The following is a 26,810-nucleotide window of genomic DNA, read 5'->3' on the forward strand; positions in this document are numbered from 1 at the left end:
TTCAATTAGAATCACAGAACCGTTGGGTTCGAAGGGACCTTCAAAGGTTATCTAGTTCAAACCCCCAACAATGAGCGGGGACATCTTCAACTAGATCAGGTTGCTCAGAACCACATCCATCCAATTTAGTTTTGGTTCTTTCACTGCTGTTGTTTATTCAGTCTCTCAAAGTAAGTCAACTTCTTTGTGCTTTTGATTCTACTTGAAATAGATAACCAAATACTCAAGCGAATTCATCATTTCAAAGAGAGTTCCACTTTTACACTATCAGCTGTGAAGACACCACACACACAGTGGCTCAGAGAAGAAAAAGCTGAAGTACACACAGATACATTAGAGTCGCGAACTGGCAAAGACAGCAGCCATGGATTACTCCCCTGAATATTGGCAGCTGCAGTAGGCTCTTAGGTTTGCAGATGCAAATGACAAATAGCTAAGGGCACAATGTACTTACAAAGGGCAAAGGGGGAAAAAAAACCCTTCCAAGCCCACAATGCAAGAGCATATCCATCTGCAGAATGCCACATACATTTACTTCTCCTAGGTATGTTGACAGCACTCAATAACAATCCAGTTTATATGAACACACACCAGATGAACAACCCATCCTATCACCATGTGCTATTGTTCACACACGAGTTCTTCCTAATGCCATTTAAATACTCAACATGGAAACTCTTGACGCAAACAGCCTTTGTTTCTTCTGCAAAAGATTTGTAACATTAACTCATTAACCATAAATACTTAAAGTGTAGCTCCTACCATTGTTTCCCCTAGACCGCTATGCTGCTGTTACGAAGGTGCCGCTTTCAAACTTGTGTTTTATCTGAATGGCTTTTTACCAGTAGTTCCCAAATAAGGCAGGGAAGCAAGTCTAACACGTTCAAGGTCACTGTTTGCATGTCAGATTGCACTGATGGTTTAAACTGTTGCAGTTTCTCACCTTGAGAGGACAGGAAGCTAAAGGTCTTCTGGGTAATCAAATGCACATGTAGAAACAATAAAATACACCCATAAAAAGATGAGTGCCAAGCTTATTAATGCAGTCCACTTTGCCAGAAATGGCAGCTAGCTCTAACTCTTCTTGGACACCTTTTGCACATTTTTTTTTTTTTAAGTACAACAGGGGCACAATCAATCAATGGCCCTAGAAGCCATCACAAAAAAATAATTCAAAACAAACAAAAAGAAAAAGGACATCTGAAACTTCCAATGTGTCTGTTATCTGCATGCTGCATTTTTCCTTATTCCTGGAATATCATGTTTAACATGAGATGGATAATGAAGGCTATGCTTTGTTGTCATTTCTGCATAACATCTGTTTAACTAAAAATGTTATGAACAGGTTATTCTGAACAACAGATATGCTAAGCCAAGCAGAAGAAAGCAAAAACTTTCTGAAGGATAGTTTATCAATTTCTCATGCAGCTGCTTTTCCAAGACACCATCTCATTGTTTTCACTTGAAAAGACACTTAGAAAACTATTTGCAGTCACAGGGGACAATAAGGAAGCACAGGGACTCCACTGAACTAGACATCCTATAGGCACACCCAGAATATAAAGATACTCTCTCCTCTGAGGAACTCTGAAGTCTAAGAAAAGAAAAAAAACTGCAAAAAAAGGGGCAAGTAGGGGACTGAAAAGCAACACAACAATATTTGCTAGGGACTGGAGGGATTTCTATGTGTCATCAAGTGCTCTTCTAAGCATCACAGGACAAAAGACGTAACAAGGGACTTGAACAACAAGGTAGCCTTGGGAAGAATACATCTAATATCCCACTTCTTCAGAGAAGCTATGAGAATTGATCATCTGTTCCTCTCCCTCAAAAATGCTGCAAATATATTTAAAAAACAAACAAATAAAACTTAGAAAGTCTTTCTAAGGTTTTTAGTCTTTCTTGATGATTGGGGTTTGGGGGTTTTTTGTTCATTAACTGAAAGATACAAGAGCTTAACTTGAACGCATACTCAAAGTTCTTCAAAGAGAGGAACACAAGTGTGTATAGCTTACCTAAGGATATTTTCAATTTATTCACGCTGTTGAATTTTTTCCTTTGACTTTTCAATCATTAGCATACATTTATTTTGAAGGTAAATGGTCAGTTCTGAAGAAAAAAGTTTCTCATTCCAAATTAGGGGTTTAATTAATCATTAAATACTAATTAATTCCTCATTTGCCTGATTTGAGGAGTCTTAATATACTTCTATTATCTGTTATTATTCTTGACTTCTTTTCAATCCTCCTTTTAAAAGTGTCACTTGTTTCATTAATATAGGGAAAAGTTCACAATTGCTTGAACTGAGTATAACAATATGCTTGGAGGTCTGATAACAAGACACAGGTTGCTAGCATTTCTACTTGCTTTCCCTTTTCTTTTCCAAAGTATCCTCCCACTAAAAGAAAAATCAGAGAACAAAATGCAGGCCAAGCATAATTTAGTTTCACTGGCTCCGATTTTATGTTACTTTAGAGAAAAAAAAAAATCAAAAATTTTGAGTCAATTTTCACTATCAGAAGACTGTCTTTACAAGACACTATTTCTAGTGTCTTGTATTTCATGCTTTATTTATTTATATTATTTATTTTTTTATTTATTTATATTATTTATATTATTTCTTTTATTATTTATTTATATTATTTATTTTTATTTATTTATTTATATTATTTTATTATTTATTTATATTATTTATTTTATTTATTCTATTTATGTCATGCTATTTCTAGAGTACCTGAAATATACATAACCATAGCTATTCAGACTAGATTATTTCAATGTAAGTTTTCTTCCTTCTCCAAATATTGTTACCGCAGCTATTGTAGACCCTGAAACTAGATTTAAACGTAACTGTTTCCTATCACCCCAAATGAATGGGAAAAATAAAAAGAACTCTGTTGTCTAAGCAGCAATAAAAATGGCACCCACACTTCATAAAAAAATCAATTAAAAAACTGTCCATTAAACACAATGTATTATTTATACTCTAAATACAAAAGTACAGCTTCCTGTAGCAAATGAAATTACTTAAAGTTCATTTGCTATCACTGCCTGAAGCTTTGCTGATACAAAAGCATACCAGAAAATGAACCATTGGCCAGCTGGGTTTCCTGGTCCCTGTTTGCATCAGGCACTTCAAAGGATATTGCCTTGAGAAGGGCAGATTTCTCAACCTTATCTTTGCCTCAGTTAATACATCCTCCAGTGAAATATTTGGAAAATATCACTGAGTTAACAGCACAACAAAACCATTTTTAGTTTGACACAAAAGGAAGCACATTATTTTCTTCTGTTTCTGGGCACTTTCTTTCAAACAAAGCAAAGGATAGGTTCACACAGGGACTCAAACACTGTTTACATGCAGGAGGAAACCGATGATAGTACTACCAGTGTTTAGGAGGTTCATACACTGACAGGTGATGTAGTCTGAGGCTCTGCAACTGTAGTATAGCACTGCAATAATCCACAAGTGAGATCTACAGTTCTCATTCAAGTACTTCAAGAATTTGGAATAAAGATGCCTTTGGATTTTAAGATGCAGTGATGCAGACAGCAAAGTATATTTCAGCTTAGTATGCTTTCAAATGTGTGTAACAGGAGAGAAGGGAATATAATGACTAACCTCAATTAGAGTTTCACTGCAATTAGTGGAAAGTTGCATGTATATGGGAATCTATTTGCCAGGCAGCACAGAAATTTACAGCACTAAATTCAAGCTGAGTTGACAAAACTATGCCAGTCAGCAAGAATTTAGCCATACACCTACCCCTGCTGGCTTCTACATACACAATACAAACACTGCAGCAGTGTATACACAACATCCAATCATCACCAAGTAAATGAACAGTTACTACATGATAGGAACTCACGTGTTTTAAAGAGATCGGAGAGAATGTATAAGCAAAAATAAATGATGGGTTCTGGCCTTCTTTAAGTTTAACCCTGGAGGAACATTTTTTTTGGAGGAGGGGTCAGTTTGATTTTTGAGGCCTCTTATTTACTGAACTTTAGAATTACTAGAGAGATGGCTCCTGCCAGCTGCCTGAAAACCACATCGTAATAGTGGATTCATAAAAGCCTTTGTCACACACTTGCATTCACAGCTTTTAAACAGCTTGAGAGCTAGAGGATTATAAAAGAATGCAGATAGCAGTCTTCAGGTGTAGTAGCTCCATTCAGCGAACACCAAAGAGGCTTTCCAAGCTTTTATGCCCCTGCCTCAGCCTCTAGCCACATACTAGAACAGAATTTCTGTGCTGTGGGAACACATAACAAGATGGTAAAGGAAGAGGGATAAACAAGTACCCTCAGTTGTTCCTGCACTTATCTGGCCAACAGTATTTAAGGAAGATTGAAGTGCTCTTCAAATAAGGATATCTAGACTTAATAACCTTCCTGCTGGGTTAACTGTGCCACCACGCTGAAAACTTACCTGTTTAATTTTGCTGCTTTAGCTGGTATTACATGAACTTCTGCCCCTTCCTCACTCCGCATTTCTCCTTGGCTTTCTATTTTCTCTTGTTTTGCCTAAGATATATATCATACAATCAGAGCAAACATGCCTTTAGCAGGCCCACACAGAAGACCCACAGATCAAGATGACTGAAAACAAATTAAGAGTGTATGTCAACAGAGAATAAAGTATGTTTGAGTGCTTTCTGAATGAACACTTAGAGAGTGCCTTTTGATTACTTTTTTTTTTACTCAACATTTCAAATATTCTACCGCACTGAAATAAGCAAGAGTCTGACCTACAGGGAAGAACTAAAACTGAAATAGAAGTTACCACAAAAAACAAAAAAACAAACAAAAAAAAACCTAAAACCACTGAAAGCAGAACAGATTGTTACACAGAACTCCCTGGCAGAACTCAAACTGATTTGTTCAGTAGCCTGGAAGCTTCATTCTGCTGGCTGGCCTGTAGAGCTCCACCTGCCCTAGAAGTCAGGCTTCAGCTCACTGGGCTGGCTCCAGGCAAGGTCCCTTTTATAAACATCTGCCACTAACCTTCTGTTTGCTTATGGCACCTTTCATTCCATGCACTACGCTCTGCTTTAAACAGGATGTGTCCCAGCTTTAGAGAAGATAGCTGTGCTTGAGGCTAGCAAAAAAGGAAAATTGTTGTGGAGGCCATCCCATGCTACACTTCATCAGAAGACTCCAGCATGATCCCCGTTATTTATTGCTTTCATTGAACCTAGTAACCTCTACCATGAAGCAATGTGGTTTGGTGGTAAACACCACACACACACAAAAAAAATTTGAAAGATAAATAAAATTTAAAAAGATGGCAGCCTGACTGCAGTTTAAAAGATCAGCTGTGCTCAAAACAGATTACAGAACATCTAATATCAGCACAGGCCTGAGAAGGTAAAGACTCGGTGCCTTTCAAAAAATGCCTACATTCAGCCAATAAATCTTCAGAATATACACTCAGTTATTAACTGAGTATTAACTACATGTATGATACTTTCTGCAGAACTCATATTCTTTGAACTCCCAAGAAGTCTCCTGGCTAACAAGACTGGGTATCTAGATGCATTTGTATTATATACTGTGTTAGGGAGAGACTGACCAATCTAGAAACAGTGCATGTATTAAGCATTAAAGTTGGCTTTTCAGAGTTTATTTCAATACCAGAGCTTACAAGCAATTCAGAAATGATCTGGTTGTCAAGCTGCTGACATTACGGAACTGCTGTACTGGGTATTTTATGGTAACTACATAGCACAGATCCGGCATCTTTATTAAAAAGCCACTCCTGTTTCATGAGAAACAGGAACTTCTTACTCCAAACAAAAATGCAAATCAATCCCATGACTAGAAGTGTGAATGCTTAGAAAGATTTTGCTCAAAAGGTCAACATTTTCTATTTCATGTCAGGGAAATAAAAGCTAACAAATACAAGGAAACAGTGAAAGAAAAATTAAATGAGAAGTGAAAAAATACACACCTATCCATTTAAACAAAGGCAACAATATAGTAATGCTGCCAGGGTACTCTGAACTAACAGACTTGAACTGGTAACCACTTGAAAACTGACTGATTCCACCTCCTGCTTCTGTTTAGTCATGTACAGGTAGCCAGCCAGTAATAGCTTGGCTATGTATTATTCCAGTAGGTGCAACAAAACAAAACAAAACAAAACAAAACAAAAAAAACACACAAACAAACAAAAAAAGACAAACCCAACATTAAAATCCTGGCAATGGCAGTCACAAGGACAAGCAGTTTCCTTCCACTTCAAGCATGGACAGAGTTTAACACAACAAGTAAGCAACTGCTATAGCTTCTCATTGCTGCTTTTTCTAACCTAACACACAATTGCTCTCCCACCAGTTCAAAGAAGTTTAGAAACATATACACACAAAAAAAGAGGAAAAAAATGCTGAAGAAAGAATAATTTCAAATTAAAAAGGTATACATAAAAGGAAAGAAACAGAGAAATTATGTTTGTGTGCTACTTTAAATAACAGACATCAAACCAGCACATTAACAGATAAACACATTTGTAGGAAAGGTAATGGCATCTATTCCCTAGACATACATGTGTGGCACCAAAATACAGATGCCCTTGTTTTCACCTTTTAGATGCCAGCAGGAATGTTCTACACATTCTTTTCCTCCCCTTCCCCAATTCACCTACATGTCTTTTGGCAACAGTCAGCTGTAAACAAATTGCCCATCAAAACAACCATCTTCCTTGACCATCTCGACAAAAAATATGAAGCATTAAACACAAACAGCCACACCCACACTCCTGGTCAAGTCTCATTTAAAGCCTTTCAAAGTTGCTAGGAAGTGCGTGAACACAGCTCTCATTTGAAGTCAGTGAGGGACATTCCAACATATCTTCCCTAGCCATGTACGAAAATCCCACCTACATACCACACTGATTACCCTGGGACACAGCTGCTATTTAAGGGGTAAAGCTGAGATCAGAGAAGTGGCTTCCATTGCAGCTACTCTTCATTAACTAACTGCTGTCAATCTGCTCCTTAGCAGCTGCAATGAAGTACAGTTTTTCATATCAGCTTCTTGCGTGAAAGTTTTTGTTCCAGAGTAATTTTCAAACTAAAATCCAAGGGGAGGTCTTATTACTCTTTTGTTTAAAAGTAGCTCAGATGCACTTTTAATTGCATTTAAAACACTTGCTTGGCATTTCAAAAACCTGCACATCTGTCAGTTGCTACTGATCCAGTTGCAGATCCATGTGGAATCTGATGCCTGCTCAAATCCAGCAAGCTAGCCTCAAAACAGTGTAAAGATATCTCTCATGAGCAAAACCATCTATGAACATTGATGCAGCTGTGACTTTATTATCTCTGGCCCAGTTCCCTAAAGGTGGCATGAATTTTGGTTTTAAGTGTGTGGCATAAATATAGGACCATTCAGTGGTCACTAACTTTGAAATTTCTGTTTTTACATAAATTTTACATAAATTTTACATAAATTTCTGTTTTTACATAAATGAATACATGTTTAAAAATGCAATCTAAAAAGATTATGCAATACAGAACTTAGTTTCAGCAGCAATGCAAAATAACTGCAATATAGCAGCATTTGTAGTTCAGAAAAAAAAACAAACCCTACTGTCTAAAATCCAACATCTCAACATTGCACTAAGCATCTCCAGTTATTCTTAAGACTCCATTTTGCATTTCTTTACCTGTTGAATTCAGTTGTTCAACCCAAGTTTTTCCTGAAAACAAAGTATTTGCACTGAATTTAATTTTAGATTGAGCAGAATATTGCTTGCTTGGAACATCTCTCTAACACACAGTGTAAAACAGAGTTGCTAATACCAGATGACGTTAAACAAATGGCAACTCTCCACTGCCCAGCAATTAAAACTGATAAGAAGCCTGTGTTCTTCGGGACTTCTTTTCAAGTCTAACAGTAAGCTCTGGAATTGCCAGCCACTGAAGGTTTTTATGACTTTGTTTTTTATGAATGCCTGGCCTAACAGGAGATAAGCGCTTTTGTGCACTTGGCTGGTGTTTGCCCATGATCAGAACTGTTGACTGGGGGTTTATTGCTGTGAAAGATGCCAACAGCACCCCAAGGACAGACTGGGACATTCCAGCACTTGTTAGAGAGGTGCCAATTTCCCCTTAAATTAAGCACTACTGTGATTTCAGAGAGCCACAGCAGTGCTGATAACAGCTTTAGACTTGGATGCCAGGGGAGAGAGTAGACAGATTGTTATTCATAACAGCTAGAACAAACAGCCTACAACTTCACTTTAACTTGTGGGTCAGGGAGGAAGAAGAATCAAACCTTATCTATAATACAGTTGTCAGTCAGTCCACGATGCTATTGCATTAACAGATATCCTGGGGTACTGAAAGCAAAGTGCTGTATATATTGTATATAGTACAATATTAGGGTAGGGTAAACTCAGGAGTACAGACTGGCTACCTCTTTGTATTATCACTTTACCTCAGAGCCATGAATATTCCCACAGTAGTAGATGCTGTAAAAACCTATAAGGCATTAAGATCCCTGCCCTATAAGATTATAATACATAGTGGCAATGCCTACCCAGTTAGGTGCAGTAACTACCTCTGTCAGGCTCAGTACCAACTTTGGTCTCAACACCAGCTAGAACTGTTAGTGCCTACCCCCGCTAACAAGCCCTGCTCAGACACTTTGCTAGCACAGGCACAACCCTACACTGTGCACCTAGCTTTTGGGCCAGAACCAACTCATGCCGTGCCAGTTGGCACAAGTACAGAGTTTGCATGTATGTTCCCTGTACCTTCATGCTTAACACAGCTTTATCCAGCCTGATCTAGCAGTCACAGCTCAATTATAATTGACTTTTAGGTCTAGTAGAGCAGTGGAGACATCTTTTAAAACTATCTGGACTAGTATCAGATTTCTTAGAAATACGAAGTGGAGAGAAAGCTACAGCCAGTAAATCTCATTGTTTCATTCAGGTCTATGGGGTGTTACAGCTAGTCTCTTCCTCTCCTCTTCTGTAAACAAAGTGATATGAAGCAGCTAATAAAGCTGACTCAGAGGAGTTGTGAGGAAGAAGTAAATTTACAGGCAGACCTTCTTCCCTAGTGTCTAGCCTATTTTTCTCTATTTCATTTCACATGTTCAAGCATTTCAGCTCATTAATATAAAGCAATCATGTTTACACTTTGAGAATGAAAGCATACATTGTGTGACTTTCCCATGGCTATTTGTCTTCCTTGAATCACAATAGCAACACTTTTCCTACAAGTATCCTGAAAAAAAAAAAAAAAAAACAACCACACACACAAAAAAACCCAACCTTATTCTTACCTGTATTTCTCATAAGATACATAAAAGACTGGGAAAAGTGAAGAAACTTTCCACCACCATGGCCTTAACTATAGAGGAAACCCACTTATTCAAAGGAGAGCTCAATTACTAAATACCTTTTAAAAGAAAACATGCCCTGTAATACTAGGAGTTTTTTACAAGGTAAAAGGTAAGGTAAGGGCTAATCTCAATGATCATATGAGATCCAAATTTTACTCTGGTTAATAATTTGCTGCCTATGAGGCACTTTACTCCAACTGATTTAATTTCTTCCTTCAGTTCCTGTCCTAAACTTAAATTTTCCTATGGTTGTGATACTCCACAGCTACTGGTTGCTAAAATTCAGAAGAAGACAAAGTCTCTTCTACATACCATATGGCTTGAATATTTGGGAGGGGTGGGAGGAGGCAAGAAGCAGCACCATATAAAAGGGACAATGACAATGAAGTCTGCTTAACAAATAGATGTGGTGTTCAGAAAAGAGGGAGACCACAGTTTTAATGAACAAGCAGAGCACTACATTTTAGCAAGAAGCATCATCAGATTGCATTTGTTATGGGGGCGGATGAAACCAAAGATACACATGGCTGTTGTTTTCCTAACACTGCCAGACTGCTTTTCTCCTTTCCTTCTGAAACTGCATTCATCCTGAAGCCAGGTGCAACCAGTATACTCACAGCTAGCGGCAACTGACGGATTGGATCAAGCTCCCTATTACTGAGTTTTGGATCATTAAGTAAACAATTTTAAATGAAGCTGTATTGATTTTTTTTTTCTTCCTCTAAACAGGTGGCAATTGAAACATGAGGAGCTCATAAAAACACCCCTTTTAATAGAGGACATATAATTGATCTATGACTCTATGATTTAAACAAACAGGAGGCATGACTAATTAATTCTTCTAAAACATAAGATCAGTTAAGGGCAAAACTTGAGTTTAATCTCATGCCTTGAGTTCTTATTTGTAAAAACGGACACAATGATGGCTTCAGTCTCCATTATAATGACTTTTGCAAAGTGCTTGGTAACACTCAGAGTTGTGTACATATATATATGCACACCTAGGGGCACATATTAGCACACAGTCTGGAACATCATGTAGCTTTATTGCACATCAGAGATTTACATGACAAAGAGCTAGAATAAAAAATCCATTATTATTTCTTTATTCAGTGGCAGCAACACGAAGTCTGTTTTTATTAAATATATGGATGACATTTTTGCCTTTGCCTCCCTAGGCTTTTATTGGTAAAACTATCAATTCAACATAGGCAAGCAGTAGTTAAAAAAAAAAAAAAAAATAAAGCTTCAGCATGGGGAAGGAGAATGACAAAGCCAAAATCAAATTAATGCTCTTACTTTTTATATTTTTTCTTTAAATCAGAAAAAAGAAAATAGAACATAGATTTGTGGATTTTTTTCCCCAAAAAAAAATTTACACAGAAAAGAGGTTACTAAGCAGTAATCAGAGCTCTTAGAAACAGAAATTACACATGCAATCCAACCATTGTAGATACACAAGCACCCCACCATAAGCTGTGTAACACTGCAGCTTTGTCATATTTGGGAAGTGAACCCATGTGGTGTTACCTCTACTCAAGACACAAGTATATCTGATGAAAAGTTTATCTTTCCTTTCAACTCCTTATCAAATACAGAATTCAGTGCAAACAAATTCTTGTGGGAAAGTAGGCAAGAGAGTGAAACTTGATGTATAATATTATGTATTAAAGCCACACAAAAAAAAACCTGCCACGAAGTCATCAAGAAATAACCTCGTTGTTTGACAATCAGAGTGCAACAAGCAATTCACATGCCCAAGAAGAGCAAGCATTAACACAGTACAGCTACAACCTTGCATTGCTGCAAAACCTGCAGAATCTGAAAGCCTTGCTTTCTCCCTCATTCTTACAGCATTTTTCTCATTTTTATGGTTCAAATACATAGTTGTCCAAATAAGACCATGTCATAATAGTAAATAAAAGCTACAAAAAGATGTATTGAATGAACAGAACTATGAAGGCATACAACTAACATAGCTGTTGAAGACCCAGATGTCTGTGCCTGTCATGCTTTATATACTGTTGAAACTGGGAGCTCAAACTGTTTAGTGCTTGGATGCTGAATGACCTGCTGACATAGAAAACATCAAGTAAGCAGGTGTATTCTGTGTGAAGTGCTGAGATAGCCCATTATCAATACTTTCTGGGTCACAGATAAGATAACAGCATACAAGTTTACTCACACTACGGATATAGCAGTACACATTTATTTATTTACTCATTGTCAGGTTTGACTGCATTTCAGTGTCTTCTAAGACAGGAGTGAAAACCAAACAAATCAAATAACCTCAACTAGATGTACTCAGGAATAACATTGTGGGAAAAAATAATTAAAGACTATTTGCCAAAGTTTGTAAAGGACTGATAAAGCCTTCATGCTATATAATACGAACACCACTGATTCTTAACATGATCAGCACAGGGCGTTCTCTTTTTTTGAAGCCATAGGATCTTTTGTCTCTGTCCCCTATCTCCTTTGCCTTGTACACATAATTGGACAGAGGTATTTGAAGGGTGTAAAAATGAGATTAGCAGCAGCAATTATTTCCCACATCTGTTCTCCTTTACTTCAGCTCTTAGTGGGACTGTGGTGCCCTCAAGGGTTATTTTGAAAGAGTTTAGCCTATTCCAGCCCATCAGACAACGCAGTTTTTCTGGGAAGGGTACAGCTGCTGCAGGAACAAACATATTCTTTGAAGGTAATTCCTTACTTTGCAGAAGGAAGATACTTTCACTACAAAGGCTGCAGCCCTTGTTGGACTAGGGATGAGCAAGAGTTCTGTAATCTTTGCAAGCAGTACCATGAACTCTGCTATTAAACCTAGTGTCTGGAGAGAATCCAGGGAAGTAACATGATGATTTACATTCTGTTCTCAAACTGTGAGCCAATTTTCTTCCCTATCCAACCCATATAAAATAATGTAATATTAACATTGCAATGAAAAAATATCATTAAAAAATGAAAAAAGTTAATTGTATCCCCAAGACTTGAGGAAGTACATTTGCAGAGGGAACTAGTGACTTCTGACCACTAGAGATACACATACCAAGCTAGGGGAAATCTTCCTGTGCTAGTTGAAGACTGCTGCCTGGGAGTGAGCAGCCTATTGCAAGCGTGACCACTCTGTGGTCTAAACAGAGGGGACGAGTCTGTGTCCTTGTCCAGCCTAGAACACATGCAAGTAAGGAAAGACATACCATTTATTTTTAGAAATCTATAACAAAACTGTTGGTGATAAGGTGAAATATCTGGGTAAACATGTTACGTAACTTAACATATTTACTACAGGAAAGAGACAACAGCCATACGGACAAAGCAAACATTAATCTGGCAAGTAATTTTAATTGTCCTAATACAGAGCTGTGTATACAAGGTGTTGTCTTTACTAGTTGGTCCTTACCTTTTATCTTTAATAGTTCCTCCCACTGGAAAGCAAATACTATTCATATAATGAAAACAAACATATGAAGATCACTTCTTGCGGAATTACTTTTCTATTATTGTGAAAGAAAACGCATGTTCTGTTTTTTTCAAGGTGTGTTAGAGAAAAGCTAATAGATGATAAACAAGAGCCCAACCTGTTAGAACAAATAAAGATTTTCTACCATTTCAAGATCTTAGCTCACTAAGAATGGTACCTTTCTCACCTGAAGTAAGCACTAGTCAAGTAATACAACAAAGCATTTACTTGTTAAATATCCCCAGCAGAAAAAATTACATAAAAGGGATTTTATAGTGAGGAGTAAAACCTTCCAGTTTTCTATTACAAATTTGACAGAATTGTACTGTCAAATGACATGTAAGTCCATTGACATTAGCAAAACATGTGACATTTATGTTCCTATTGAAAACTTTAATATGAGATTCAAAGATTAGGTTCAATATTAACAGAAGCAGAAGAAACTTTAAAGGATGCAGAAATCCTGTCCTAGATTTATTTTGGCTTTAGTTAACATTCTTCATAAAATACTAAAACATCACGTTGATTGTGAAGAATATATGAGAAAAACTATACAGACCTACTCTAGGCACAATGCTAGAGATACATAAAGGGCATCTAACAATTTGCAGTATAGTTTCTTATTTTCAGTCGTTTATAGGTTTCAAAATGATAAAAATGGTAAAATTCCAAGGCTGCAGTTTGAGTGTTTGATGTATCCCCTGCATAAACTCCCACACAAAGACACATTCTTTTTTTAAACTCAAAAGAGAATTCAACTAGTTTTGAGAAAATATGTGTTAATTACACCACTGGCAGTTCTGACACTAAAGCAGTTCAAAATAAAAACTTGCTTTTGTCATAGTGGGTTTCCTAAGCTTTAAGAAATTATTGACTTCCCCTATGCTTGCCTAGTTTTTACTGTAATTTTTCCAGTTTCCAAGTTTTCTGTTGTAAAGTGAGGGTGTGAGGGTGTTATGGGAGGAAACTGCCATTTAAGAACTGTGGGACAGGCCTTTGGGGTTTTCTAGGTTTTTTCATGGTTGTTTTTGGCTTTTTTTTGTTTGCTTTTTTTTTGTTCACCTTTTTTTTTTTTGGGGGGGGGGGGGGGGTTTGCATTGCTTTTTCTAAGTACATACACAATACCTACACACTATACCATGCTTTGCATTCTGTGCCATTTATTATAGCTCTCTAAACATAGAAAACAGCTGTTACTTTACTACTCTGTACCATTAGGTAGGGGAAAATTGAAGATGAAAATCCATGCGTCCTCAAAAATTGATCATGCCAGACAAGGGAAAAGTTCACACCAAGCACCTATCTAGTCCTCCGGATGTGCACTAACTGATGGCCAAAGAAAATTACTTGATTTAGAGCAGCTTTAGAATTTCCTATTTATTTGAAAAGAAAAAAAAAATTAAAATCGCACTATCTAAAGATTTAAAATACCATTAAGTTGGACTACTAAAGCATTTAACACTGCCTTTGTTATTAAAAAAAAAATTATTTATGTACACAAACACGTATATCTTTCTTGTAGGAGGTAAAATACAGTAGCTACTATCACAGTAGAAGCCTGCAAATACACGTGCTCTCCCATTATCATTACTGGTGTTACAATGGTTCTCACAGGCCATTATGCCAGATGAAGCATGACTGTATGAGGAGACCAAGTACCTTACCTAAAAACTCACTGATCTACACATTCATCTTCTGTAACTCAGCCTACCCATCAGGTTTATTTGCAACTTGCAACTTTACAATGCATTTTAAATTTGTGCTGGACCTCCTGGTGGCAGGCAGAAAACACCTTGCCCCCAACAAGACACTATTTTCCATCCAGAATCAAATGAGCTTTCACAGCTTTTGTGTTCAGCAACTAATGCAGATTAAACTATTAACACACAAAATTAATGAGGTACTGTCAAGCTTAAAGTCAGCAAAGCATTGTGCCTGTGCATAGTTCCCTACAGCATATGTTGGCATCATTGTTTGTAATACGTCCAGCGCTCAGGCATTTGGAGCTCAGCCTAATTAGTTCACTGCAATTGAATCTCAACTCTAGCCTTGATTCAGCAGCAATTAAAGTTTTGAAAGAGGCCTATCTACACAGCCTTGCATGTTTTTTCCCTGGCACTTGAAGAGCCAGGGCAAGGAAGTGTGCCAGAATTGCCCAACCAACCATTTGACAGACATACAGAGATGTGAATACTGCACTTACTGGTTTTCTTAAGTTCATTCATGTGCAACTTTTAAAGGTAGAATAATTCTTTTCCTGGAAGAAAGCAAACACCACAGAAGGGCTTGAAATGTTATACTGGAAGGATGACAGGAAAAGAGAAAAGGCCTACCCCCAGGAAAGACTGCCCAAATTTAATACATTTGTAACTTTTATGTGTGCAGTCATTGAGTTGTTTCTCCACTGCACACAACCTGTCTCCACTAAGCATTAGCATCCAGAAGTTTACAGCCTTCTATTTGCATCAGTCATTTGGAAACCTAAACATCAGTATAATCACAAAGTCTCTTTGCCCCCACAGCATTTCCTCCCTTTATGGAGCTTTTGTGCCTGCCTGCAGACCACAGGTCAAGATGACACTCAAGTTTTTTCCAAGTATCCAACCATATCATGCTATGAATTTCAGAACAGAAATAAAATTTTTGTAATTACAGCTAGAGATGTTGTGTGCCTTCAAAAGGCATTTTAATTAGAAGATACCCAGCTTTTCACCTTCCTTCCCTTTCAACAATAAAAACACATTTCCACAATCATTGTCATGCAGCAATCATTTAACGGGATGAATGATGTAAAGGTGACTGTTTAGTCAGAGTGACTTCCAGGCATTACCTACTGCCTACACTGGGAGAGAGAAATGGGTACTCCTCCTTATCTGTAACTATGCTGTCACTCCTAAAGTCTTGGCACAGATTTGAATAGGTCTCAGCCACAGGATAGCCAGACAGTCCTCAACAAAAATGACACTTCTATCAAGTTACAGGTAGGGAAACGTGGCACAAGGCAAGAGTGGAAAGCTGTATACTGGCCAACCGAAATACTCTCTCAATCACGCAAGTTCCAAAGATGCACCTTCATGCAATATTGTAGCTAAGCGGCTGCACTGTGGCATGCAGCAGGGAAGGAGGAAGCAGCAAAACCTTTAAATCACTTCTCCATCTTACCTTCATCCCAAATTTGACAAGACTCAAAACTTCTGTGTCTGGCTGATCAGCAAACAGGGCTGATCCTGCAACAGCAACTTCTAAACATTAGCAAGCTATCTTACACGTACAACCAGCTACAATAATGGGACAAACAAAAGGTCTTCCCTCCTCCCTGGGCATATGTAAAGTTTGCTTTCTAATCAGTTTTTATCTCAGGTAAAATTATTTCCAAACCTATTAATCCATACACAGTGCTAGGTTGCGAAGATGTCCACTTTGCTGCAAATCAAAATGCTAGACTGTGGAGTAAGGCCGGGGGGTGGGAGGGAAGCTATCAATATCATCTTATTTCCACTTCATTTTTCTCAATTGTAGTTCTTGAGCATGTATGCGACCTCAGCACTGCACAGCTGTAACACACCATGTAACACACCATGCTCTTGAACATGTGAAGTGACAAAATGGCAGATTCCTAGTACTGCAATTGTATCTACCACAAAGAGATGGGAATACCAGAATACAGTAATACAAAAAAAACCTCACTAAATGCTGGTTGCAAGCAATAGGAACTCAGAGACAAAAGTCATGTAGAAATAAAACAAACATTTGTTTGTATCAGCCTCTGCATGACAAGAAGCAAAATCTCTCTCTCAAACATGCCAAAACAAGGGGGCAAATCAGACCTTAACTAAACTACCTCTGCCTTGACAGGCCAAAGATAAACCTGGATCATCCTGCAGTTGACTACAGCAGAAAGAATATGACTATCAAATTATTTTTCTTTCCTTCCACTTAGAAAAGCCACGCTTATTTTGGAAGATTTAAATATCCTTTTTAAAATAGAAGTAATAATCTGAAAGTCTAGCTCCAAGCCACAAAGATCTCTCAACATCCCAATGTTTATATCCAAAACATAGTACTTTGTATGTTTTGCTTCTTTTTTTTTCACTCAGTTTACTCAGACTGAAAGAAAACTTCGTCACGTGTGAGCACAAGCACACAGTAATTATTTCATGGATCTTTTTCCTTCCTCAACAGTTTATACACCAAGTACGTGCCAGCAGGTTTGGAAGCATGTTTGCAGTACATTTGAAAACATGACAAAAATGGGATTTTAAATTGGAGTTATGCATCTTCCTCGTAGTATTGCATGTAAATAGCATTATGTAAACACCACGTTGCATTTAATAATTGATTACTCTAAGTCCTGATACACATGCAACTAGAATATTCTATCTACCCTTGCTTCTTATCTTTGCATGTGTACACACACAGCCACACTTCTGAGAGTTTGCCTGCTTCTAGAGACCAGTCTCCCAAATCTGAACCACCAGCCACTCCAAGCTTATGTAAACATCTTGGGGTTCGAACAAACTTAATGACAATCATTGCTGATTAAACCAAAAGTATACAAAGGCAAAGTAAATTGAAGCAGGTACATGCATGCAAAGATAAGATAGAAGCTGATTATCCTGCATGGCAACAAAGGAAAGCTACCATACCAGAACAGACCAATGCTCCATCAGTTTCCAAACTGTTTCTTCCAGTAATGGCCAACACTTCAAAGAACAACATGCAGTGTATGCTGCCAGAAGTCATTATTTGCCATACTGAGAATAAGAGAAATCACCAGAAAGCTCATAACTTAAGTTTCTTCAGGCATATTTTAAGATATTTTATTTTAAACTACTTAAAGGGGGGTGATAAGAAGCTCTTCCCTCATGCACTTAAATCTAATTTTTTTTTTTTTGTTGTTGTTTTTTTGGTTTTTTTTTGTTTTAATATCTGAACACTTCACTTATTCTTTACAGCCATTTCCCACACTGGGACAGAGCCTCAGGATTTCAGCAGACCACTATGAGTTAAAAATTTAAGCTTCTTTTGTCCCCCCACCTCTCTTCACATAGCCTGAAAACTTGACTAGTTAAGGCCACAGAACACTTCACCTCTCAAAACCACTATGCCAAGGTGCACTACCATGATAAGTGTGATAAGATGCCCTAGCTCCGAAGGTCGTTGAGAACAGTGGCACTCAGTCATTTCCTCACCTCTGACAGCCAAGGAGGGGTTTGGTGGCTCTGACAGTACATTACCATAAATGCAGCCATACCACAGGGCAATCTCTTGCCTGAAAAATACAAGTTTCCAAGCAACCACCAGTTGTGTTTGCAGAAGCCACACATGTAAATCTTCAGCTATCTAGCATAATTCACTTGCACTGGTAGAACTGGTAGACCTCATAGCAGCCTTCCAGTATCTGAAGGGGGGCTATAAGGATGCTGGGGAGGGACTCTTCATTAGGGACTGTAGTGACAGGACAAGAGGTAATGGGTTAAAACTTAAACAGGGGAAGTTTAGATTGGATATAAGGAAGAAATTCTTTACTGTGAGGGTGGTGAGGCACTGGAATGGGTTGCCCAGGGAGGTTGTAAATGCTCCATCCCTGGCAGTGTTCAAGGCCAGGTTGGACAAAGCCTTGGGTAGCATGGTTTAGTGTGGGGTGTCCCTGCCCATGGCAGGGGGGTTGGAACTAGATGATCTTAAGGTCCTTTCCAACCCTAACTATTCTATGATTCTAATTAGGTGGACATATACTATATACTTCATATAATGAAGTTAAATACAACACTGGTTTTTGAGTGGTAAATTAATAACCAATTCCTCATTCCTTCTTACCACAGAGACTATTCTCACAGCCTATAAATATCTAGTATAATGAGGTACAATTCATTTCTTATTCTGCTCACTTGAGATGTTTCTGTTCTGGATCTGAGCAAATAAGACAAATGTCAGAAAAGACCTAGACAGAGTTCCAATTGATTTAATCAGCAACTGTTATATACAATTATCCTGGAAGATTAAAAACATCAACAAGAGTGAAACCATATACATTTTTCTATTGCTGTACAAGAGAACCAGATTCCATCGTTTACATCAAACAATCCACAAGGAGCTTTGCAGCAGACCAACACACAGCAATCTAAACATATGAAACAAAGATAATAGTGTAGAATCTGTGGATTAAAGCTAGGTATTCAAATGCACTTTTCTAAGCATTATAATACAAAACTAAGGAAAATCAGTTCTGAATATCAGTTCTTAGCTATTAGTATTCTAGATACCATTGGCTAAGATTCCTGAGCAGGAAAAGGGTGTGACAGGCAATCAGTAGATGTAGCTCTTATCGCTTGATAAACAGTGTTTCAACAACCAGCCAGAGATACAGGTCCAGAACAAGTAACACTGATTATATCAAGAGCTGTTCCTAAATTTAATCATTTCAGAGTATAATTAAGAACATAGCCATACGCTCTGCACAACCAAGAACAGTGGAATAGATAGAATATGAAGAAGCCAGTAGTGCTTGTTGCTCCCATCTTTGGACTAGATCTTGGCCAGGACCCTCTACTCAGCTTTAGTCTTTATACCCTGATTTAACACCACTCCTGTTCCTTTTCCTTCCCCTCAGAATCTAAGACAGCAATTGAGACCTCCCACGCAGCTGAAAGGCCCCGGAATAAAGCACGAGGTAACCTAGCAGAGGGAGTCATAAACAGGCAACAGGCAAACGATACCAATCTCTTCAGCTCATTTTGGCAGGAGAGAACCATCAAGGTCCTTGCACGTGACAAGGTAAAACCCAGCTTAGCTCTCTATGAATGTCTGTCCATATATTGACAATAAAAGAATCAAGTTACTTCCTCCAGTGGGAGAGAAGTGCATGTATGGGGGGGGGGGGGGGAGGGGGGGGGGAAGGGGTTGTCTTACAACTCCCAATCTTTTTAGCTCTGCAGCTGGTCACCTTTAACAAACTCCTTGCAAAAAGCTAGCAAACCACAGACAAAAATCAGGTCCCAAGCCTCCTCCAGAGTAGAGGCTAAGATACAGCAGCTTCTCTGAATCAGATAAACTGTCTGCCTTGTCAGCTCATTTTCATAACGAACTTCTGCTTTGTAGCAACTATTTATCTACCAGTACTGGGCGTCTGTCTAGCAGGGGCTGGACTCAAAGACAGTACGCTTTGGTGCAGCAGAAAGTAAGGATCCTATGAAGTTGCTTTGGGAGCTCAGAAATAAAACAATTGGAGAGGTATGGACCAAAGATCAGAAACCTGAAATATTTAACAGGTAAAAAAGTGCAGGCTTATCTAGCACAGAAATAAAGAGAAGTTGGAATGGCTAAGAACAATATAGACTCAATTCCCTCTGCTGGTGGAAATCAGAGTGGGGCTGCCTAAAAACACACACAGGGTACTTGCCGATTGCCTTGCAAGAAACATAAGGGTGTTAGTACCCTCTTTTGTCTCTTCAGAGTCCTAAGAGAAGGAATTTGCACAATGCTTAGTAAGAGGCTTGAGAATATTTACTGCCACTGTCATTCACCATTGCATCACAACAGCTCTTCTGGAAAGAGGGGAAATGCTGGGACTAATACTTACACCATACATAAGTGTGTACTGAGGGAGAGACAGGCTATGACTTCCTGTACAATCTCTTTCCTAAAGCAGAAGTACAAAACCTTAATTCTTGCACTGCTAATATCTGGGGATGGAAGAAGTTAAAATTCAGGCTAGACTCTTAGCTAAATAAAGGGATCTAACAGTTCTTTTTCTAGGATTTTCCTAGACACAGTGTTAAGATATTGAATGCAATTTACTGTCTCTTTTATACGTAATTTGAGACACATGAAAGAGGTCAAAAATCATAAAAGATTGCTGCCTAAAACACCTTTTTAGAGGAAAAAAAAAAAAAAAAAGAAAAAAACACCACCACCACCAACAAAAAACTCCATTCCTAAAAGTGGTTTACGTTGTTCAACCACAACTATTAGACACTTTATCATTATGGCCATTAGCTGTTTTGTCATCTAATGGCATTGTCATAACACTAAAGAGAATGGAGCCCACAATTATCTCAGCAGCTGCACACAGTCATCTCCCAATTAAATACATTCAGATGTTTTCCCTCCACTAAAATGATGTTGGCACCACTTACCTGACTACCTACAAACTCCAGAATCCTTAAATGTGGAATATAAGCATACAATCCTGAATTGACTTAAAATAATACTTAGAATTTAAAATCAGACTACAATAATTAGATCAGTAAAACTGTTATTTATCAAAGTCCTTTGTCTTAGGATTTTAACCATAAAGTGTCTTTACCTCCAGCTGTTGTAATAAACATGTATATGTAGTGTATAAATATACAAATTTGTGCATAAATATTCACATATATTTGTGCATGCACACAATAGAGACATCACCATCCTGCCTGACCTTATTACCTACTTTAACATATGCAAATTGCTCAAAGGTCATGCAACCTTTCCACAACATCCTGATTAAAAAGTATGGATTTCTCTCAGAGATACATGTGGAGATCCTTGTGCACGAGATCTACCACATGCTGGCTCAGGGTGCCCACAGCCCTCCACAAAGAATATTATACCCAAAGTAGTTTTTAATTTCAAAGTAGTTTCATTGCCCACGGCTAATGTGGCTTTAACATCCTCCAAACGTTGTCATCCTCCTTCCTGTCTAAAAATAACAGTGATGGCATTTGTACCCAACAGGACAAGGAGTCTGAATATAAAAATAATGGCAATAAAAAAGCCAAGGAAAAGGAGCTTTACCTGTCTCTTGAGCTCTTCCAACAGGGCTGCAACACTGTAAACACTACACCTATTCAGTCAGAAACAGATGCTGTGCAGTAAGCTGAAAAATTGGGAGTCACTGCAGTAAAAATTACTAAAGAACAGAAACAGTTACCTACTTCATTTCCACACTCAGAATTAACAATTTATTTCAGTTCCCAGGCTAACTTTCTCAAGAGCATTTCCTGAAGCCAGCTCCTGCTCTACCTGATGTACCCAAGAGCTCCTGAACTGAAAGACAGCATTTCTGTTTAAAATAAGAGAAACTTTCCCTCAGAGTGTGACCTTCTCTTGTTGTGCTTCACACCTGTGAAAAAAAATCACCTCAGAGGACTGTATCTGCCAAACGTTCAGAGCCTTAAGCACCGGGCCGCTCCTATGCGGCTGAAGGGACCACCGGGGCTGCCGATCCAAGGGGGCTGGAGGGAAGGGGAACGGCGGCAGCGGCCACCTCGCATCCCGGGAGCCTCTCGCACCAATGGCCTGCTCTGGGCAGCCGCGGCTGATGGGACTAGCCGCTGTAACGGGAGAGCGGCGTGGAGCAGGTGGGCCCGACGGGGAGCGGGGCGAGTACTCACACGGTGAAGTGGTACACGAAGCACTTCCAGCCCGTGGGCCGCTCCAAGAAGTTGTAGACCCTGCCCTGGATGCTGCTGCGGCTCAGCAGGGGCTTGCGGAGACTGTAGATGGAGACGCGGGGGTCGAGGCTGACAGGGGGCCGCGGGCAGTCGGCGCTCACCACCACCACCTCGCTCCTCAGCCGCAGTGGTCGCTCCCGCTCCGGCTCCGGGCTGCAGCCCGCCAGCGGCTGCCCGCCCTGGGCGGCGGAGAGCGGGGCGTAGTGGGCGTTAGAGGTGCTCTCGGCCAGCTCCAGTGCCGAGGACTTCTTGCTGAGTGTCATGCTGCCTTTCCTGGGCAGGGATAGCCGGCCCAGGCTCCGGCTTTTCTGCTCGCCCGGTGGAGAGCTGGAGGACATAGCTGGGGCAGCTCAGCGAAGCCGCGCGTGCACGGCAGTATCAGCACTGCGCTGCCCCAGGGAGCTGCGGGCCGTCTCTGAACACCCTCTCCCGCCGCCGCCGCTAGCCCGCCCCCTCCGGGGCGGCTCCTGGCCAGGAAAGGTGAGGAGAAGCCGCTGAGCGGGCAGACCGACCCGGCCTGCAGCCCTGATGCTGCCCGCCGGGAGGCGCTGCGGGCGCGGAGCTACCTCAGGGGAGGAGCTGGGCGCCCCCTCAGCTTCGAACGCGGTATGGAGCTTTTGGGGACCACTCATGTCTCAGCCCTGGAGAGCACGGGCCGGACAGCGAGCTCTGATGAAGGCTAGACACCCTCTGCGTGTCAGGCCTCTCTCTTCATTGCTGCGACGTGTTTCACCTGTCCCCCTGTCACTAACACGGCTACGTGGATGTGGCCTGAGCTGCAGGAGGCGATAGAGCAGGGACCAGGGAGAAGCACACCAGCTCCCCAGAAGCCCATCAGGGTTTCCCGCCTTCTCAGTCCACTTGCAAACTGTGGGAAGCAAGTGCTCCAGTAAGTGTTGCCTGGGCCTGTGTCCTGTCAATGGCTTGAGCTCCTCGGGTACAACCCATTCTCTCAGATTTAGGACCACCAAAGCTTTCAGAGCTGGCTGCTCTGTCTCTTTTTACAGAATTTCAGCATCTGGGACTTGGGATCCTCCAGGAGGCTCTTTTTAACGTGAGTAACAGTAAGGGCCTTGGCCAACAGGCGCTGCAGTCCCTGGTGTTACTGTAACATAAGGCAGCAAATAGCTGAGTAATTGGACAAACTAGAACACAGTAAGCATAGTTCTGCAAACTTGCATCTTCTACTAGTTTGGCCTGACCAACACCAAAAACATTCTGTCTTTGTGGGAGGGTGTGTGCTTGACTATTAATAACAAGTTGTTTTGAGGGCTTTGGATAACTTTTCTGTGTAGTGGAGTAACTTATGACTGACTTAACTGTGATGTGAATCGATTTGTCATGGGTTTTTGCACCAATTAGTTAACAGTTTCTTTTCACAGAGAAAAAGAGGAGGGTGCGCTTTGATCTGGAGTGTTGGTTTGTTGAGTTTTTTTTTCTTCTAGCCCAAAATAGAAAAGAAACTAGTAAGAGCTATGTTGAGTTCATGGTTGATACTGGTACTTGAACAAGAATGCTGTGGGAAGATAAGGTGCTAAATAAAGTTAAACAAAAACAACCCTGCTAATTGCAGTTCCATTCAAATGTCAGGCTGCACGTACATTTGGGGAACTGGGCAAGATCCTTCAGTAGTGTAAACAAGCAAGACTGTGGGCTCTTGTAAACTACTTATTTACACCTGTGAAGGACCTGGCTCCTTCGTTAGGAATACAAAACCAGAACTGTTAAAAAGAGAATTTGCAAAACTTGTTTCTAAACCAGCAACATAGAAACTAGGCTTTTTTCCCCCTCCACAAGAACAAGAATAAACTAGCTTAATAAAAACAGCATTTCTAAGGGAACTTTTCCTGCATCTGTTCAAAATAGAGTCAGGATTCTCTATTTCAAGAAATTGTTATTTCTTGCAATAAGCCCACAAGAAAAATGGCTAATGGAAGAAAGAATGTCATTGCTATCCTTGAAGACTCCCCGTTTTGAGGACTAGTCTGATAAAGTCTTGATATCAAAGTTAACAAATGCGTTTCTTTATGTAAGTGTTCCACTTTGTTTTAAAGACCAGCATGTTGTCTGGTTTATATAGGACCTTATTCTGAAGCCAGCTGCAAAACGTGATTTACTGACTTCAGCAAAACAAGAGGCTGGATGTTCATGTGTACATTATGTTGTTCTTCAAAAACTGTTTTCAGAGGCTTTAAAAAAATATTGTGGCATTGTTGTTATTTATCCATTGATTAACAGAGACCAGAAACCCCAATATATCTGAACCTAAGAAAATGAAATTTTTGCAGTACTTATGCAATTTCCTTAACAAAAGTTAAAGAGGTATTAGGTATTTAAATAGCTAACCAGGGAACAAAATTGTTAAGTATTAAATTTGATTCTCAGTGTTCAATGAGAAACTGTTCCAAGAAACCCAAGTTTCTTGCAATAATTTTCTCACTGCAAATAAATTCTCAAATCTATTCCATAGTCCAATATATTGAACTGTTTTTCAGGTCAGAAATATTTTCATAATTTTTTGGTTTGGACCTCTAATGTTGGCTAAATCTTTCAAAGAATCATCACAAATATAGGAATTTTAAAATTCCTTTTTTAGTTTGTTACTGATGGAGGATGACATTTATTTTATGTAAGCAAAATAATTTTGTTAGAGGATTCCCAGCTAGTTCATGTTAATGAATACTAAAACATCTGTCTGGGACAGGTGAAGGCAAAGCATACCTAAGTGTCAAATACATGGCTACTTAGTGATGAGAATCCAGGGAATAATTATCTTTAATATATACTAAGTTATCAAAACTGTATATTAATTTGCAACATTTTCAAGATGAATACAGCATAATAATGGCAATTTCTGGTTTTTCCCTTCATAAGTAGCCATGTCTTCATATTAATCATGTTTATTTTACAAACAACAGAATTATTTAAGTCGAAGAATAGAAAAAACCCACAGAGATTACAGTGTATACATGGAAGAGCTAAAAATGGGAAAAGGAGGCAGATGAGTGTTAAAATACGTTTATGGAGCCATGTAGCCAGGCTGTGACAGTGAAGGGAGTAGAAAAATACGTTGGATAAAGAGTATATAGGTTTAAAATATTAAGATGGAACTACTACACTGAATTGTTCCTCAGAACAATAATAATTTGGTCTATTTTGGGTATATACAGAACTGTAGCAAAATTGATAACAACAATGATGTTTGTTATTTCATAGTTTAAAAGTACTGTTTTAAATTTTTATGTCTTTAAGAGGATTTTGATTCTAGAAATGGGATGTCATAAGTCACTAAAGTATGATGGTAACACGCCAACAAAGCTGATGGTAAAGCTCCCAATTCTAGTAATTTAATCGGAGTTGGACTAGTAAAGCATTTCTGCCATTGGGCTCCAGTAAATCAGAAATGTTTGTACCAGTTTGGGGCTGTGTTTCTCTTATCCTGTACCAAATTATGACCAATATTATGCATGCATTGTCAGATATGCTCATTATGTGCTGTATTTTATGTGCCTGCTATAGTATCATGTGAGATCATACTACTAAACCACCTCTGAATGTTTACAAGCTGGAATTGCTGCAGACAGTTATAAAGAGACACCTTGATCTTACAGGTGATTTACTTCCCTGTGGAAGCTAAGATTCAAACAAACAGTAAGTATCTGAGTGTTCTCTGTCTTCTGAAGGCCTTTAACACTTACATTACAATTACAGGTTACAGGAGTTCTCCACTGGCATGGAAATCAACTTGTTTGCTGTTTGCTTTGGGGGATGTTTTTTTTGTTTGTTTTGGCTTTGTTTACTTTTGTTTTTTACTTTTTACTTTTTTTTCACTTTCCACTTCTGCCCAGCTATAGTACGCAACATGTTGCAGAACTTTTTTTCAAGGAGGGGTTAGAAAGAGTTGTTTTGTCTTGATTTTTTAATTATTTTTCTTGAATTAGAGAAAATATTTTGTTGCATTCCATTTACTGGAGAGTCCACGGTTTAATCAAGTCAGTAGCTCATTTTAAAAATACAGCCAGTGATGAAAGTAAATGCAATTCAGTCCTGAACTGAGAATAAAGTCCTAGATTTTTTATACATATTCATATAGCAGTAACTGTATGACAATAAATTTTTTAAATAGTCACAATCAATTAAAAAGTCCTGTTCACAGAAGCATGTTATTACATTAAAAATATTCCTATTAAAAGCTGCAGATCAATAAGCTGCAAAGCAGCTGAGTAACTCGACCTCAGACACAAAGAAAGCTTGAAAACACAGTAACATGTTGAACAAATAAACCTCAGCCTTATGGTTCAAAGCAGAGACAAGGAAAGTGGAAAGAGATGATTTTTTTTTTTTTTTTTTGTTTGCTTCATTTTTAAATCCCGGGAAGACCATGGCTTAGCCATTTCAGTGGCAAGGCAGGGAGATATATATCATCAAGTTGCAATTAAGAACGGTTTTCTGAGTACCTACACATATTTTTCACTGGACACTTTAGTAATCTTATTTTCCATTCTTTTTAATTGATCACAATATATTAATAAACAACTGTTATGCTTTTGTGC

General features: G+C 39.0%; 1 protein-coding gene across 1 annotated transcript in view; it reads right to left on the reverse strand.

The window, feature by feature from the left end:
* KCNQ1 (potassium voltage-gated channel subfamily Q member 1) overlaps nt 1-22,595 on the reverse strand; it is a gene marked incomplete at both ends in the record, with an annotated part of 363,335 nt that extends 340,740 nt beyond the window's left edge. Inside the window, one exon of the mRNA XM_080619312.1 lies at nt 22,198-22,595. Within this exon, the coding sequence (XP_080475438.1) occupies nt 22,198-22,595 (398 nt within the window). The remainder of the gene's footprint in view (nt 1-22,197) is intronic.
* Between the last annotated feature and the right edge of the window lie 4,215 nt (nt 22,596-26,810).

This window comes from Psittacula echo (genome assembly GCF_963264785.1).
Source record: "Psittacula echo genome assembly, chromosome: 5".
NCBI classification, from domain to species: Eukaryota; Metazoa; Chordata; class Aves; order Psittaciformes; family Psittacidae; genus Psittacula; species Psittacula echo.